The 15301-nt window shown below is 35.0% G+C and overlaps 1 protein-coding gene across 2 annotated transcripts in view; it reads left to right on the forward strand.

Annotated features, from left to right (window-relative positions):
• OLFM3 (olfactomedin 3) overlaps positions 1-10391 on the forward strand; it is a 45699-nt gene extending 35308 nt beyond the window's left edge. For both annotated transcript variants that reach the window (XM_061119974.1, XM_061119975.1), the window contains 2 exons: positions 8410-8516; positions 9628-10391. In XM_061119974.1, coding sequence (XP_060975957.1) covers positions 8410-8516; positions 9628-10305 — 785 coding nt within the window. In that variant the 3' untranslated portion in view covers positions 10306-10391. The remainder of the gene's footprint in view (positions 1-8409; positions 8517-9627) is intronic.
• The last annotated feature ends 4910 nt before the right edge of the window (positions 10392-15301 follow it).

A 15301-nucleotide genomic window follows, 5' to 3' on the forward strand; every position in this document is an offset into this window, starting at 1 on the left:
TTTGATTATTTCTGAACAATTTCTGTATTCCCCTAAGGTCAGTACGTCATCCTTAAAACATGTTCTTCTTTAGGATTTCTTAACAATACACTATTTTCCCTATTCCATTCATAGCTTCTTATTGGGCTCCTTTACTAGGGGCGATAAATACTGTGATTTTCCAGAACTCTGTTCTATATGCTTTCCTCTTCTTTGTGTGTGCCCTCTCTCCAAGGCTCTGGCTTTCACTAATATCAGTGTGAAGACTCTGGAAACTGTCTCAGAAGGGTGTCTGCTATCTAGATTTGTATACTGTCATCTCTACCTCTCCTCTGGTAAGGATAATAGTCATGAAACAACATAAAATAACCCATACAGAATTATTGAGTTTTGCTTCCAAACCCATTCCTTCCTGAGCATTTAATCTAAGTAAATGACCCTATAATCTGACCATCTGAACAAGCCAATATCTCAATTATTTTTCAATTTGAGATTTTCTTTAATTTCTCTTTTTACTTCTCATTCTAACATCTAATCCAAAGCCTGGTCCTATTGACTTTATCCAAGAAAGAAAAAAATACATATAACCTAAATACATCTAATTTTCTCCATCTTCATTCAGTTCAGTTGCACAGTCATATCCGACTCCTTGCGGCCCAATGGACGGCAGCACGCCAGGCCTCCCTGTCCATCACCAACACCTGGCGTCTACTCAAACTCATGTTCATTGAGTTGGTGATGCCATCCAACCATTTCATCCTCTGCCATCCCCTCTCCTCCCACCTTCAATCTTTTCCAGCATCAGGAACATTTCAAATGAGTCACCTCTTCACATCAAGTGGCCAAAATATTGGAGTTTCAGCTTCAACATCAGTCCTTCCTATGACTATCCAGGACTGATTTCCTGAATAGGAAATAGGATGGACTGGTTGGATCTCCTTGCTGTCCAAGGGACTCTCAAGAGTCTTCTCCAACACCACAGTTCAAAAGCATCAGTTCTTCAGTGCTCAGCTTTCTTTATAGTCCAACTCTCACATCCATGCACGACTACTGGAAAAACCAGAGCTTTGACTAGACATTACTTTGAGTAATGTCTCTGCTTTTTAATATGCTGTCTAGTTTGGTCATAACTTTTCTTCCAAGGAGTAAGCGTCTTTTAATGTCATGGCTGCAGTCACCATCTGCAGTGATTTTCAAGCCCCCCAAAATAAAGTATGTCACTGTTTCCATTGTTTCCCCATCTATTTGCCATGAAGTGATGGGACCAGATGCCATGATCTTAGTTTTCTGAATATTGAGTTTTAAGCTAACTTTTTCTCTCTCCTCTTTCACTTTCATCAAGAGTTTCTTTAGTTCTTCACTTTCTGCCATAAGGGTGGTGTCATCTGCATATCTGAGGTTATTGATATTTCTCCTGACAGTCTTGATTACAGCTTATGTTTCATCCAGTCTTCATCACCATTTTCATTGTCTCTCATCTGTCCCATGTGAAAACATTCAATGGGTCTCTTTGCCTATACTTTATCTCCTCTACAATTAATTTTCCACGTATAACTAGAGTGATCTTTTTTAAATGCAACTCACATTTTGTCACTTTCCCATTTTCTTAAAATCCTCCAACAGCTTTCCATTACACCTAGAATAAAATTCAAATACTTACTGTGATTTTGCAAAGCTTTATTCTATTCACTTCTACAACCTCACCTTCTACTTTTCCAAGTTTTCTCTGGATACACTGGCCTTCTTCATTTTTAATTCAGTTTCCCTTTTAATTCACCAAGCATATTCAAATTCAGTTCCTTTGCAAGAACAATAATAATAGCTAAGATTTGAACTATAATAATGGCTAACATTTATTAGTCAATTAACTGTGTATCAAACACTAATCAAAACACTTGGCATATATTTTTATATAATCCTCCCAATAACTATTTGAGTTAGGTTTTATTACTGCTGTTACCCACCAGACACTGAGAGGTTAACAACTGTTCAAGACCCCCAGGGAGTGAGTGATAAAATCAGAATTCAAATCCAGGCAGATTTCTTAAACCATGCCTCCAATTACTTTAGAATCCTGCCTTCCTCTAGTTGACTCACTGTCTAAACATCTCTCTTCAAGGATCCATAGCTTCCTCCTTGTCAATTAGATCCCAAATTAAACATCACCTTCTTTGAAAGGTATTCCCTACCCACCCATCTAAAGCAGTTCCCCTGTCCCTCTTTATCAAATTATTCTACTTAAATATACACTAAATTTATTCCTATGTGATCTATTAGCTAGGTTGCTTATTTTTCATTTATTTTCTCACTCTTCCCATCAAAATGTAAGCTTCACCAGAACAGAGGTGTTATGTCTTTCTCATTACTGTCTTTCTCATTATTCTCAGTTCAGTTCAGTGGCTCAGTCAGGTCCAACTCTTTGCGACCCCATGGACAGCAGCACTCCAGGCTTCCCTGTCTATCACCAATTCCCAGAGCTTACTCAAAATCATGTCCATTGCGAAGGTGATGCCATTCAACCTCAGATATGCGAGGAACTGACTCACTGGAAAAGACCCTGAGGTTACTGATATTTCTCCCGGCAAGGCAATCTTGATTCCAGCTAGTGATTCATCCAGCCCAGCATTTTGCATGATGTACTCTGCATATAAGTCAAATAAGCAGGGTGACAATATACAGCCTTGACATATTCCTTTCCCAATTTGGAACCAGTCTGTTCTTCCATGTCTAGTTCTAACTGTTGCTTCTTGACCTGCATACAGATTTCGCAGGAGGCAGTAAGGAGCTCTGGTATTCCCATCTCTTGAAGAATTTTCCATAATTTGTTGTGATCCACATAGTCAAAGGCGTTGGCATCTGGAACGCTCTTGCTTTTTCAATGATCCAATGGATGTTGGCAATTTGATCTCTGGTTCCTCTGCCTTTTTTTAAATCCAGCTTGAACATCTGGAAGTTCATGGTTCACATACTGTTGAAGCCTGGCTTGGAGAATTTTGAGCATTACTTTGCTAGCCTGTGAGACAAGTGCAACTGTGTGGTTGTTTGAGCATTCTTTGTCATTGCCTTTCTTTGAGATTGGGATGAAAGCTGACCTTTTCCAGTTCTGTGGCCACTGCTGAATTTTCCAGATTTGCTGGCATATGAGTGCAGCACTTTCACAGCATCATCTTTTAGGATTTGGAATAGCTCAACTGGAATTTCATCACCTCCACTAACTTTGTTCAACAAAACAAAAAAGTGAATTCTTCGCTTCAAGTGTACTTTTTACATTAATACTACAAAAACTGGCTTACTGAAAGGCTGTCACTTTGGGATTAAGACTTGTGGTGGGCTGAGCTCAAATTCCGAATGGTACCAGAAAGACAAACTCTGACACGGGTCATTGTGAGTCACTAAGGAGAGAGGAGACAGGTAGTGGGTAATAGACATGGAGGAACATGACGGAGAAGGATATACAGAGAAAACTCTGTACACAAAACACAAAGTTCTGAAGTATTCACAGGATCGGTCCTTGCCAGGCTAGATACAAAACATTTTTATTTGAAACCAGAGCTAACACAGTTTCGCAGGCATATTTTGAAAATGCTTTTCATCTAACTTAAAAACCTAGTCACTGAAATCTCCCAGAGTTAAATATTTGTAAATTTATATTGATTTACTAGATAAAAGACATAAGTTATTTCCACACAGATAAGACCACTACCCTTATCAAATGTAGTTAGACATAATAAGAAATATAACTCCATTTAACTCATCCTTTCAAGACTCTCACCTTGATTTTTTATAGAAAACAAAACACAGATTAGCTGAATCTGCCTGTTTCTATGTTTGACCATTCATGGGTACGTTTTGAAGAAGAGTACAAGTAAATGTGGCTTAAAATGAGATAAATTTCTAGTATTTAAGAAGGCTGTGTTAATGAAAGAAGTGTTACTATATAGTTCAGTACCCAGGGCTGAACTTCTATAAATTTTATTTATCATCAACAGCTATTTAGTGCACTCAATGCTACATCTTTTTTTCTCCAAATAGTTTTGGCCTGAAATAAACTCTACTTAACTTTTCTTGCCAGTGGAATTCAAAAAAGGAAAAGAAGAGGAACAGAAAGGATAGCATGTAAACAATCATATTTTGAGAAGCTAGAACATATGAACCTATTTTGTCTTCCTGTTCACCTTACACCCTCAGTATCTAGCACAGTCCTGGTACATAGTAAATTCTCAGTAAATGGTTGTTCAAAAATACTTATTTCACATTTAAATCGTTAACTATTTATTTCACCCTCTACCATATTTCAGAGAAAAATACTACTGCTGCTAGAGGAAAGCAAAGTCAAATGACTTAATCCTCTGGTGCAATTTCTTTGTTAATTCCTGGTCTAAACACTATAAGGCTTAGCAGGATCTCTTTGCCATATAGATACAATGCTGGGTTAGAGCCAAACGCTTCAGAAGCCAAGATACCTCAAACCACCAAAGTGTTATCAGTTTCTAGAAATGTTGATTCATAAGATTCATGGTGAGAATCCCAGTCCCAAAGAGCATTCTTATGCAAATTTTACTAAGCTGTCCAACTCAATTGACATTAAAGTTATGTCAATATAAGTTATTCAGAGGATCATTTAAACCCAGAAAACAACTTAACATCTAAAGTATGCATATGACTGAAGGAAATATGAGCTTTGCAGCTTCTTGCTTTGTCCAAGTCTTCAGGCCACCTGTCCAGTCTGGAGGCCACCTACAGCAACCGGGTCAATTTTGCTGAGAAGACAGGTTAAAAACCCCAGTTTGAGGTTTAACTTTATGGTCTGTCCATCCAAAATGTTATATTAAACTTTATAACTACAAAATCTCTATTCACTTTCAGTATTAAAACAGTCCGACATCATCATAATTTATTACTGATTGTATTACCATTTGTTCATTTCCTCTGGGTATAAAGTTTTGTGGGGATGAACATTATCTTACATTTATGTTTCATATTTGGAACATTATATTGATCTATCTCCAGAACTAATTTAAACTGGCATCTGAGATTCTTTGTATCTTCTTTTTTAATAATCATGAAATGTTATTCACCTTTGAAAGATATTTTTTGAGACATTTTAAACTAATTATTCCTTCTATAGAGAATAGATATTTAATAGGCACATTTTCTTCCAAGGTCATAATCACCTACTATTCTGAAACAAAAAAACAATTCTACTGGAATCACATGATCAGTACCTTTTAGTACAGCTCCTGCAAATGTATTAACCAATGTTATCACTTACTAGCTTATCTTAACACTTATATGAAGTGACTGATGAATGTTAAAATTCATAATATGGATTCTACCTTTTTAAGATAAAAAAACTGAAGAGAGATTGCATTATTAATTGTAAAACTGAGCAAGAAGTTTAGAGAACACAAATTCAATCTAGTGCTTACAGTACTGAAATCAAATTAAAATGCAGAGTATTCACAGCTTCCAAATCTGGAGACTATTTGCATCTTCAATTTCCAACTACCTCCAAGACCTGAAAGGAAGCATGGCAAATAAAAATCTGGGAATGATTTTTCAATAGGCAGTATATATATGTGACTTTTGCTTTTTTAATGTCCACTTTTAAGTTTTTGCAACTATATTAACTTTTAAATTATAATTCAATATTGTGTGTGCATGGCTAGAGTGAAAAGCAACAGTCACCTTCTCTGCACCCACTGGCACTAACAGGTTAGAGAAAGAACTTCAAAATGGCAACCACCAGCATTGCCCTCGGCAAGGTGGCCTGAGATTGCAAAATTGCTCCCACCAATGTCTCAATCCACAGGTAGTATCCCAATTGCTTTACACACCTCCAGAAGATGCTTAAAGATCAGGAAGTGGATCCTCTTCACCGATGGTCCATGAACTTTTTAATCTGGTGCTTTGTTTTTCCCTTGTCAAGAGGCCCACCTCTGCCTCTTCTACCCATCTCAATGCTGTCCTCTTACCCTTTGTTGTGGAGGCTCTGTTCATTCAGCTTTCAGATCCCTTTCCAAGGGAATAATACTCCATTGGAACTATTCCACATGTAGTTGCAGATGTGCTATATCCATGGAAAAAGGTGAGTTCAGGATCTTCCTGCACTGCCATTTTGAGTGCTCTTAGAGGCTGAGTCCCTTACTTTTCTTCAGAGCAGAGCAGCTCCATCCTCAGCTCTTATCTCCTTTGCATAGACATGACTGCATCTCATTTAATCCTACACCTTTAATTAATTAACCACTCTCCATCACTTTCTGCCTTCTAGAAATTTGTTAAAAATTTCTTCTCCACTCATGGCTTTTGTACCATTCTCTTTACTTTGACCCCTACCCCTACATTTTACTCCTTTCCCATCATTTTGATGAGATCTTACAAAATAAAGGCAATAAAAGCACTATCATCTTATGTCAGTTACTTTTCATATTTCACCTACATTTGATATTTATGTTTTGTTCAATGAAATAATTTATTGTTCATGCCTAAGGAGGAAGCCACATATTGTACTTGTGCTGTTTTTTTAGTAAAAGGGATGTCTTTCTATCTATCTCAATGTACTTATACTTTAAATTTTCATGCACTTATCATCTGTGCCTTTACAAATATTTATGTAAGCCACCATTAAAGACTATATAGTTTTCACTTACTGAGTGCATTCAGAGAATACATTCAACTTATTCTCTTTCAAGATACATTTGGGGCTTCCCACATGGTGCCATGGTAAAGAATCTGCCTGCAATGCGGGAGACCTGGGTTCATTCCCTTGGTCAGGAAGATCCCCTGGAGGAGGAGATGACAACCCTCTCCAGTATTCTTGACTGGAAAATGTCATGGACAGAGGAGCCTGGCTGGCTACGGTCCATGGGGTTGTAAAGAGTCAGACATGCTAAGCACAACACAACCCAGGATATATTTACCTCTTTCTAGTTCAAACTGATACTGTTTCACTCACATACTGTTCATGAGTTTATACCATCTTGAGCTAATAGGTTTAACCAACAATCTTGCTATTCAATATAGATAATGCCACTCGACTTCTGATTGGCTCAGTTTATCCAGTCTTGGGAAATTATAAAGTAATTCATTTATATAAAATGTACAAAGATGCTATCACATCGAGTTTTCTCAAAAAAAAAAAAAAAGAAGAAGAAATATCTTCAGCTTAGACTTTATAAAAAGCTGAAGATTACTTACTGTGTAGTTATCAGTGAAGTAATAGAACAAAATATAATATTATTTATCATCTTTCTAGCTGCATGCTTAGTATTCTGCCACTTATAAATTATTCTTATGACGAACATACATAGAGAAAAATTAGCCAAGATAAGTCCTAAGCTACAATTAGTTTTGCCCTTTATTTGCTTTGGGGATCTATTCTTTTCTTTCCAAACACACAGGAACCAACAGGTACTAAGGAGAATTTTATCAATTCTAAGGACAGGCAGAGGTGGATAAGCAGCATGGGCCATATAGAACAATTTTTTAAGTGGAAAAAAAGAACAGAAAGGAAAAAGTGATATAAATGGATAGGAAATAATATTTCTTTGTTTAGACCAAAGTCAAAATTGATAAACACTCAGAATGTGTATGATAAATCACTTTTAAATTTTGCTGTTAAAAAAAAAATTTCACAAAATGGCTGGGTTCCTTTTTGGTTTAGACTTTGACACTTAAGATGTCCAAGCTCTTCCTAAGATTTTATTCATAACTGGAGTGATAAAAAGTATAATTTTTCAACAAAGTCATTAATTTTTATCATTTATTATATCAATTGATACTCTGTACCTTTCGTGGCGTGGGACTACAGGGTCTGGGGGCTTGACTTCTGAGGGATTTTTTTTCCCTTGTATGAAAGCTTAGGGCTGCTCTACTAGACCTAAAGGCGTTTTACCCTTCAAAACTTCAGGCAGACTGTGATTACAGCTTTATTATTATATCCTATAAAAATAACTTTCACAGGAGCTCCTCATTTACCAGTAGAAACTGAAAATCAGCTTATAGAATACTTTCTGGCTTACAAAAGTAGTCCAAAGTCTCAAAGCATGAGGAGAGAGGGTCAGGTAAGGGGAAGCTGAGCTGCAGATCAGGTAAACAGGTCCATGGATAGTTTAACTATCTGATTCAGCAGCTGAATTGGTAAAATGATAATGACTTTCTTCATTTATTTCTGTCCAGATTATAGAAATGATTACCCGTTTTAAAACTCCACACTTTGGAGTTTCAGTAAGCACTGAAACTGAAAGCCACTACTTGTGATTCAAATTATAGTTAAATCTTAGCACCCAACATGAATGATCATTTATTTAGAATAAGTGATATTAATTCTTTGTTTTGTTTTAGGATTAATTTCTTTGCTGTTGGTGTAAATATGTGTGTTGGAATCATTGGCCATTTTCACCCAACATATTTATATTACTCTATTTTCAGCCTGTGGCAAACTGATGAAAATCACAGGCCCAATTACAGTCAAGACATCTGGAACCCGATTTGGTGCTTGGATGACAGATCCTTTAGCATCTGAGAAAAATAACAGGGTATGTTGCTTCCTCAAATACCTCTGCTTAGAATTATGTTTTATTAAATTTTATGTCTACTAGACTATTCACTTGTTCTCAAGGACATCAATTTCTACTTGAAAAGTACTACACTGTTTGCAAATATTTTCAGCTTGATAATATTAACATATCCACAGATATAAGGCAAACTTACTTTAGTGAAATGTTCTATCCTATAATGTATCAGTATAGTGAGCCTAATTTTTACTGATTTTAGACCTGTTTTATGCTTTTAAATGGCTAATTATAAGTGGACAAAATTCTCTGTATACTCCTATAATTTGTTCCTTAGTGTTAAAAAAAAGAAAAAAAACACTAAATAAGTAAAAATCTCAAGAGTTAACCAATTCACTAAACAAGCCATATATTCCTAGAATCTAGGGGTAATTTTAAAGAAAACAGTGCTGAAACTTTAAGGGTATCTGGCAATATCCATATTAAGAAAATCAACATATTAGAAACATACTGTGGCTCTACTAACGTTCTATTACTGAACTCAGTATACATTAGGATTCTCAAGAGTTATATCCAAACAAGTTATATCCAATTAAGTTTAGTAGCTTAGTTAGTAAAATTATTTCATTAAAAGGTGGTTGTACCTATAGGCTGATCCAATGAACAATTATTACTAGAAGGTTCTGTGGTATCCATAAAGGGAAAATAAGTTGAATGCACAAAATTAGACCATATATTTTTCAGAGCAAGGGAAGGAATAAACAAATTTTCCAAAATGTGACAATTTTTGCAATTATCACTAATCAAGTTGATCAGGTAAATGAACAAAGTGATGTGTTTTGCATTGATATATGGTTCACTCAGTGATAAGCACCAAATGATCGAAAACTTTAAAAACAACAAAAAAAGGACAAAAAAGCAAGTCAGCTTCAAGACAGTACATTATTCCTTTCCATGTAGCCCATGCCACTGTTTTTTGTCAAAGTCTGCAGTACCATCACACTGCAGCAGTTAAGTGGGAAAAGAACATTCCAGAGCATGCTAATATTAACATGTCCTAATTCTTAGTGTCTTTATTTTGGAATTCTCAAAAAAGTATATAATTTAATTATTCCATTTTCCCCCTTTTTTCCAGGTCTGGTACATGGACAGTTATACCAACAATAAAATTGTCCGTGAGTACAAATCAATTGCTGACTTTGTCAGTGGCGCTGAATCAAGAACATACAACCTCCCTTTCAAGTGGGCAGGAACTAACCATGTCGTCTACAATGGCTCACTCTATTTTAACAAGTATCAGAGTAACATCATCATCAAATACAGCTTTGATATGGGGAGAGTACTTGCCCAACGAAGCCTGGAATATGCGGGTTTTCACAACGTTTACCCTTACACATGGGGTGGGTTCTCTGACATCGACTTAATGGCTGATGAAATCGGGCTGTGGGCTGTGTATGCAACTAACCAGAATGCAGGCAATATTGTCATCAGCCAACTTAACCAAGATACACTGGAGGTGATGAAGAGCTGGAACACTGGCTATCCCAAGAGAAGTGCAGGGGAATCCTTCATGATCTGTGGGACACTGTATGTCACCAACTCCCACTTAACTGGAGCCAAGGTGTATTATTCCTATTCCACCAAAACCTCCACATATGAGTACACGGACATTCCCTTTCATAACCAATACTTTCACATATCCATGCTTGACTACAATGCAAGAGATAGAGCTCTTTATGCCTGGAACAATGGTCACCAGGTCCTATTCAATGTCACCCTTTTCCACATCATTAAGACTGAGGATGACACATAAGCAAATGTAATTTGTTGTCATCAATCTAAACAGTGTCATTTGTGATCAACTCTATAGGACCCCTTCTGTTTTCTCTTTATTATAACGTTCATCATTTCTCCAAAGCATTTTTTTATTATAAAGTTGGTGTTTCAAAAAACATCTGAACTTGTATAAATTAACCTGTTGGAAACACATCTTAACTTAATTTACAAGGCCTATCATGTCCTTGTCATGAAAAGCACTAAAAAGAGCTTAAGTGGCTAAAGTCATACTTTTACAAAAGATTAATGATCTGCCTTATATTAGAGTCAGAGATTAATGGTGGCTTAAATGCATGAATGTCTTTTTTTTTTTTAATCTGTCATTTTTTACTGTGTTTTGCTCCACATCAGAAAATATTTTGGTAGGAATTAGGGGAGAAAACACTTTCCCATCATTTATTTCTAAAACAGATTTAAAGATCTTATTTATATGAGAAAATAATATTAATCATTTTGCTGTTATACGATTCTCTGATGCGGTGCTGTACAGTCATTTTTAAATCTCTTGCTAACACTTTATTGGCAATACGTATTTCTACCATTGTAACCACCATTGTGCAATTGTATCTCTTCACTTCTGTGAAAGTAAGTAATATTTTTTTATAAAATACACTGAAGTTTAATCTCAGTAATCATTATGGGTCACTTTTCAAGAGTGGTCAAGAAAGAAGTATCTTCTCAACCTACTCCTTTACATAAGCATTATAAACTAAAAAGAAAATCAAACCAGAGCTCTTACATAGAGTCTTTATTTTATCCCAAGTTTATTGGAGCACTGAAATGGAATCCTAAAACTGACTCAGTAAGGATGAGCTGCTCTGTTCACTCCACTGTAAGCAACACATATGGTTGCTTGCAAAGATGCAGCTTGGTCACAACTGTACTTGATTCTACTCATTTATTACACATTCAAATTTTGTTCTTATATAATTGATTATATTAATGTTTTAACTTAAATTTTACATAAAACTGGCAATAATTAACTCCTTATGCCAGGATTCTAAAAGTACATGAAGCACATATGAAAACTCTTAAAGTTAAATTTTTGTAATGTCATCTAGACTTATAAATTCTGAAGAGCTGTTGGCAAGATTTGTACAAAAGAAAATTGTGGGAAAACTTGGGAGTTGCCCAAGTTAAATGTTTAAATAATTCAGAACAGAAGATGGGAAGACAAGCCCTTGTTGCCCTGATTCATTGTGTGCAGAAGTGGTGTAACCAAAAAAACAGAGCTTTAATAATATCTTATGTTAATAACACCAAAAACATATAATCAATATATATGAAACATGTCACTGTGTTTGGATGTACTTTCTACATACTTAAGGCAGTTTTATGGAAACCAGTGTGGGTTGGTTTATACTTTAAAAAAGTATATTCTATAATAAACAATATATAACTTAAATTGTTGTAAATGTTTAGTTTCACATATACATAATATCATCATTTCCTTTGTAAAGTAAGGATATAATAAATCAGATAAGGCATTGTATAAAGAAATAATTCTTAAGAGTAATTCATTTCAAATGTCACAAGTGAAATATCATTCTCAAATATCTTACCATTAAAATTTTAGGATGAAAAACTCAATCTTGAAATTGTTAAAATTTAACAATTTATTTTTTTAACCTACAAAAAGATATTAGCATGATTTAATGACCATTCTGTGTTCTTTTGCAATGCTGTCTTCTCTTTGAAACATTTACATATGTTCTCCTCTGCTTTTGAGAGTTAGAAAATTTAGGGGACTCACTTGTCATTGTACACACACTACAAAAATATTCAGCCAATATTTTGTACATCAAGAGTTTGTATGAAGAAAGTCAGTTTCAGAAATGAATGAACTTTTTGTAGATGGCCTCTAGTGGATATTTGGGTCTCCATTACTTTCAGAGAAATAATGTAATATGATATCATTTAAATTCACAACCTGGATGTTCACAGCTTTTTTGTGAGATGTACAGCTTGTAAAGCACTTTATTGTTTTCTAAGGAAGAGTTCATCGCCACATCCAGTTACAGTGTATGTGCTGCCAGAGCAGGCACAGATTTCACTACTGTCACTACAATGGGGGCAATATAGGTTTAAAAATGTGATTTGCAGTAAACACTTAGTTTAAAAGTGTTTTCTTAATAAATTATCAGTTTGTGCCTGAAATAAATAAGAACTTACTCTAATCACTGTTTTTTTTTTAATGTCCAACAAATAAATTTTATGAGGGAAACACTGACTATTTTAAAATCATACTTATTCAATCAGCAAAGAAATCCAAGCTCAGAAAGTTTTAATTCTAAGTAAACTCTTTAACTGGTATTTTTCTGAATTAACCAGATCATTAACAAACATCTATGTCATTTAAATAATAATATGATCATGGTCTGACTGTGTTTGTGTGACATTTGTTTTTGTGGTACTTGAATCATAATACTTACTACTTTCACCTGCACTTATATCTATGCATTCAGAAAATGACAGTGTGTTAGAGCATTACCAATATGTAGAGATAAAAAAGAAAAAGAAAATAATAAGTGCCCAGATGCAACATTTCATATAGTGATAAGGTTGTGATAAGATTTATCATGAACTCAAAATCTCTATCTATAGTTCCTATCACCATATTTATATATATACTTCATCTTTATAATTCAAAGTATTTTCTCTGATGAAATCTTATTTTCATAAAATTGATTCTTGGTACTATCAAGAAAAGAGTCTTCAGATCTGCAAGTTACTATCAAAAGTACAAATATTTAAAATAGAAGAATTATTTTAAAAGTATAAATATAAAATTATACTTATGTTCATCAACAAATGAAACCAATTGCTTTTCTACTAAGGTAAATTTTACATGTAATAATCCCTTAGCTTTATTATCCTTAAATAGATTTTTTTAAAAACCCTATCTGGTCTCCTTAGCGCTCAGGATTACCAATTTTTTTCTGCAAAAGCTAAGTCTGAATGCAACTGTCAGCAAAACTAAAAGTATCCCTTCAAGTTAGAACAAATACAAAAAATCATCAACACTGTATAGTTTCTAAAAGCCAAGCTTTCTAGAAATATGTATACTTTTAAAAAAGAATAAAAAATGGCACCTTTTGGTAGAAACCAACATAATACTGTAAAGCAATTATCCTTCAATTAAAAATAAATAAATTTAAAAATGGCATCTTGCTAACTTGACAAGGTAGGTATGATTGTGCACTTTACTAAATGTACAATTTGAGTTCTTATATGACAATATAAAATAATGTCAGTTTATAGATAAAGCATATTTTTCCTCTCCATCATCACATGATAAGTGGACCATGAGAAAAGCTACTATAAAGTGGTCTACCTTGCACAGTACACAAGGAACAGTAATTAAAACTTAGATGCTGTAGGATGACACAAAGCCTTAATCTCTGATTTCTCATAGCTACAAATAATCATTTCTAGAAAGGCTCAGAGGCACTGCATATCATTCAGTTTAGTGGGCTGTATCCACACTAAAATCTAGATCATGGAATGATTTGTTTCTAAAATTGAGTAAGATCAGCATAAATCTCTTAGCTGATAGTTTGTCATAATCAATGACACTTCAGAAAAGGTCCTGAGCTTAATAAAATGTGTTCTGTTGAATTGTTGAACTTCTACCAGAAAAAACACAATGAAAACATTAGCTTATGGAGAAAAAACCAACTTCACCAAACTTTTAGTTAATAATTATAAATGATGAACTCCATGGATGGCAATCTCTTGAACAAAGAACAGAAAAGTGTTTACCACATAACCAATCAGAAGGAAATCCTCCACAAACTGACTTTACCAGGCTGACTTTTTCTGAATCATACCTGAAAATTATGCGATATCCCTCTTCATCAGGTTTAGAAGAATTTAATCATGTTTGCAGTGTGCCTTGTCTCCAAAATATCAAACTAACTGACAGAAAACATATCCTCTTTGAAGCTCAGTTCACTGATTGCTAAATAAGTTTTACAAGTATAAATTATTATTATTGAACATGACTTGAAAATAATATAAAAAGAACATAAAGTTGTACCTTGTCATGCATTCCTATTACTTTCATAATGATAACCATCTTTAAAACATCACTAGTAGTTATAGATATGAAGCAATACGGTCACTATGAACGCGTTCTCAGGAAGAGAGCTGCAAGAAATCTGCTGGTAAATCATACTCATCTATGTAGTTCAGTACCAAGCTACATCCCTAAGCTATTTGTTGTTCAGTTCCTCAGTCGCATCCAACACTTTGCAACCACATGGACTGCAGCACACAGGCCTCCCTGTCCTTCACCATCTCCCAGAGCTTGCTCAAACTCTGGGAGTTTGTATACTGAGTCAGTGATGCCAATCCAACCATCTCATCCTCTGTCGTTCCCTTCTCTTCCTGCTTTCAATCTTTCCTAGCATCAGGGTTTTTTCTAATGAGTCAGCTCTTTGCATCAGGTGGCCAAAGTATTGGAGCTTCAGTTTCATCATCAGTACTTCCAATGAATATTCAGAGTTGATTTCCTTTTTGGATTGACTGGTTTGCTCTCCTTGCAGTTCAAGGGACTCTCAAGAGTCTTCTCCAACACCACAGTTCAAAAGCATCAATGATTTGGCATTCAGCCATCTTTATGGTCCAAATCTCACATCCGTACATGACTACTGGAAAAACCGTAGCTTTGACTATACAGACCTTGGCAGGCAAAGTAATGTCTCTGTTTTTCAATAGGCTGTCTAGATTTGTCAAAGCTTTTCTTCCAAGGAGCAAGTGATACCAAGGGAACATTTCATACAAAATACAAAAGTAGGCACAATAAAGGACAGAAATGGTACGGACCTAACAGAAGCAGAAGATATTAAGAAGAGGTAGTAAAAATACATGGAAGAACTATACAAAAAAATCTAAATGACCTGGATAAACTTGTTGGTATGATCACTCACCTAGAGCCAGACATCCTAGAATGCAAAGTCAAGCAGGCCTTA

This window comes from Dama dama, chromosome 20, assembly GCF_033118175.1.
Source record: "Dama dama isolate Ldn47 chromosome 20, ASM3311817v1, whole genome shotgun sequence".
NCBI classification, from domain to species: domain Eukaryota; kingdom Metazoa; phylum Chordata; class Mammalia; order Artiodactyla; family Cervidae; genus Dama; species Dama dama.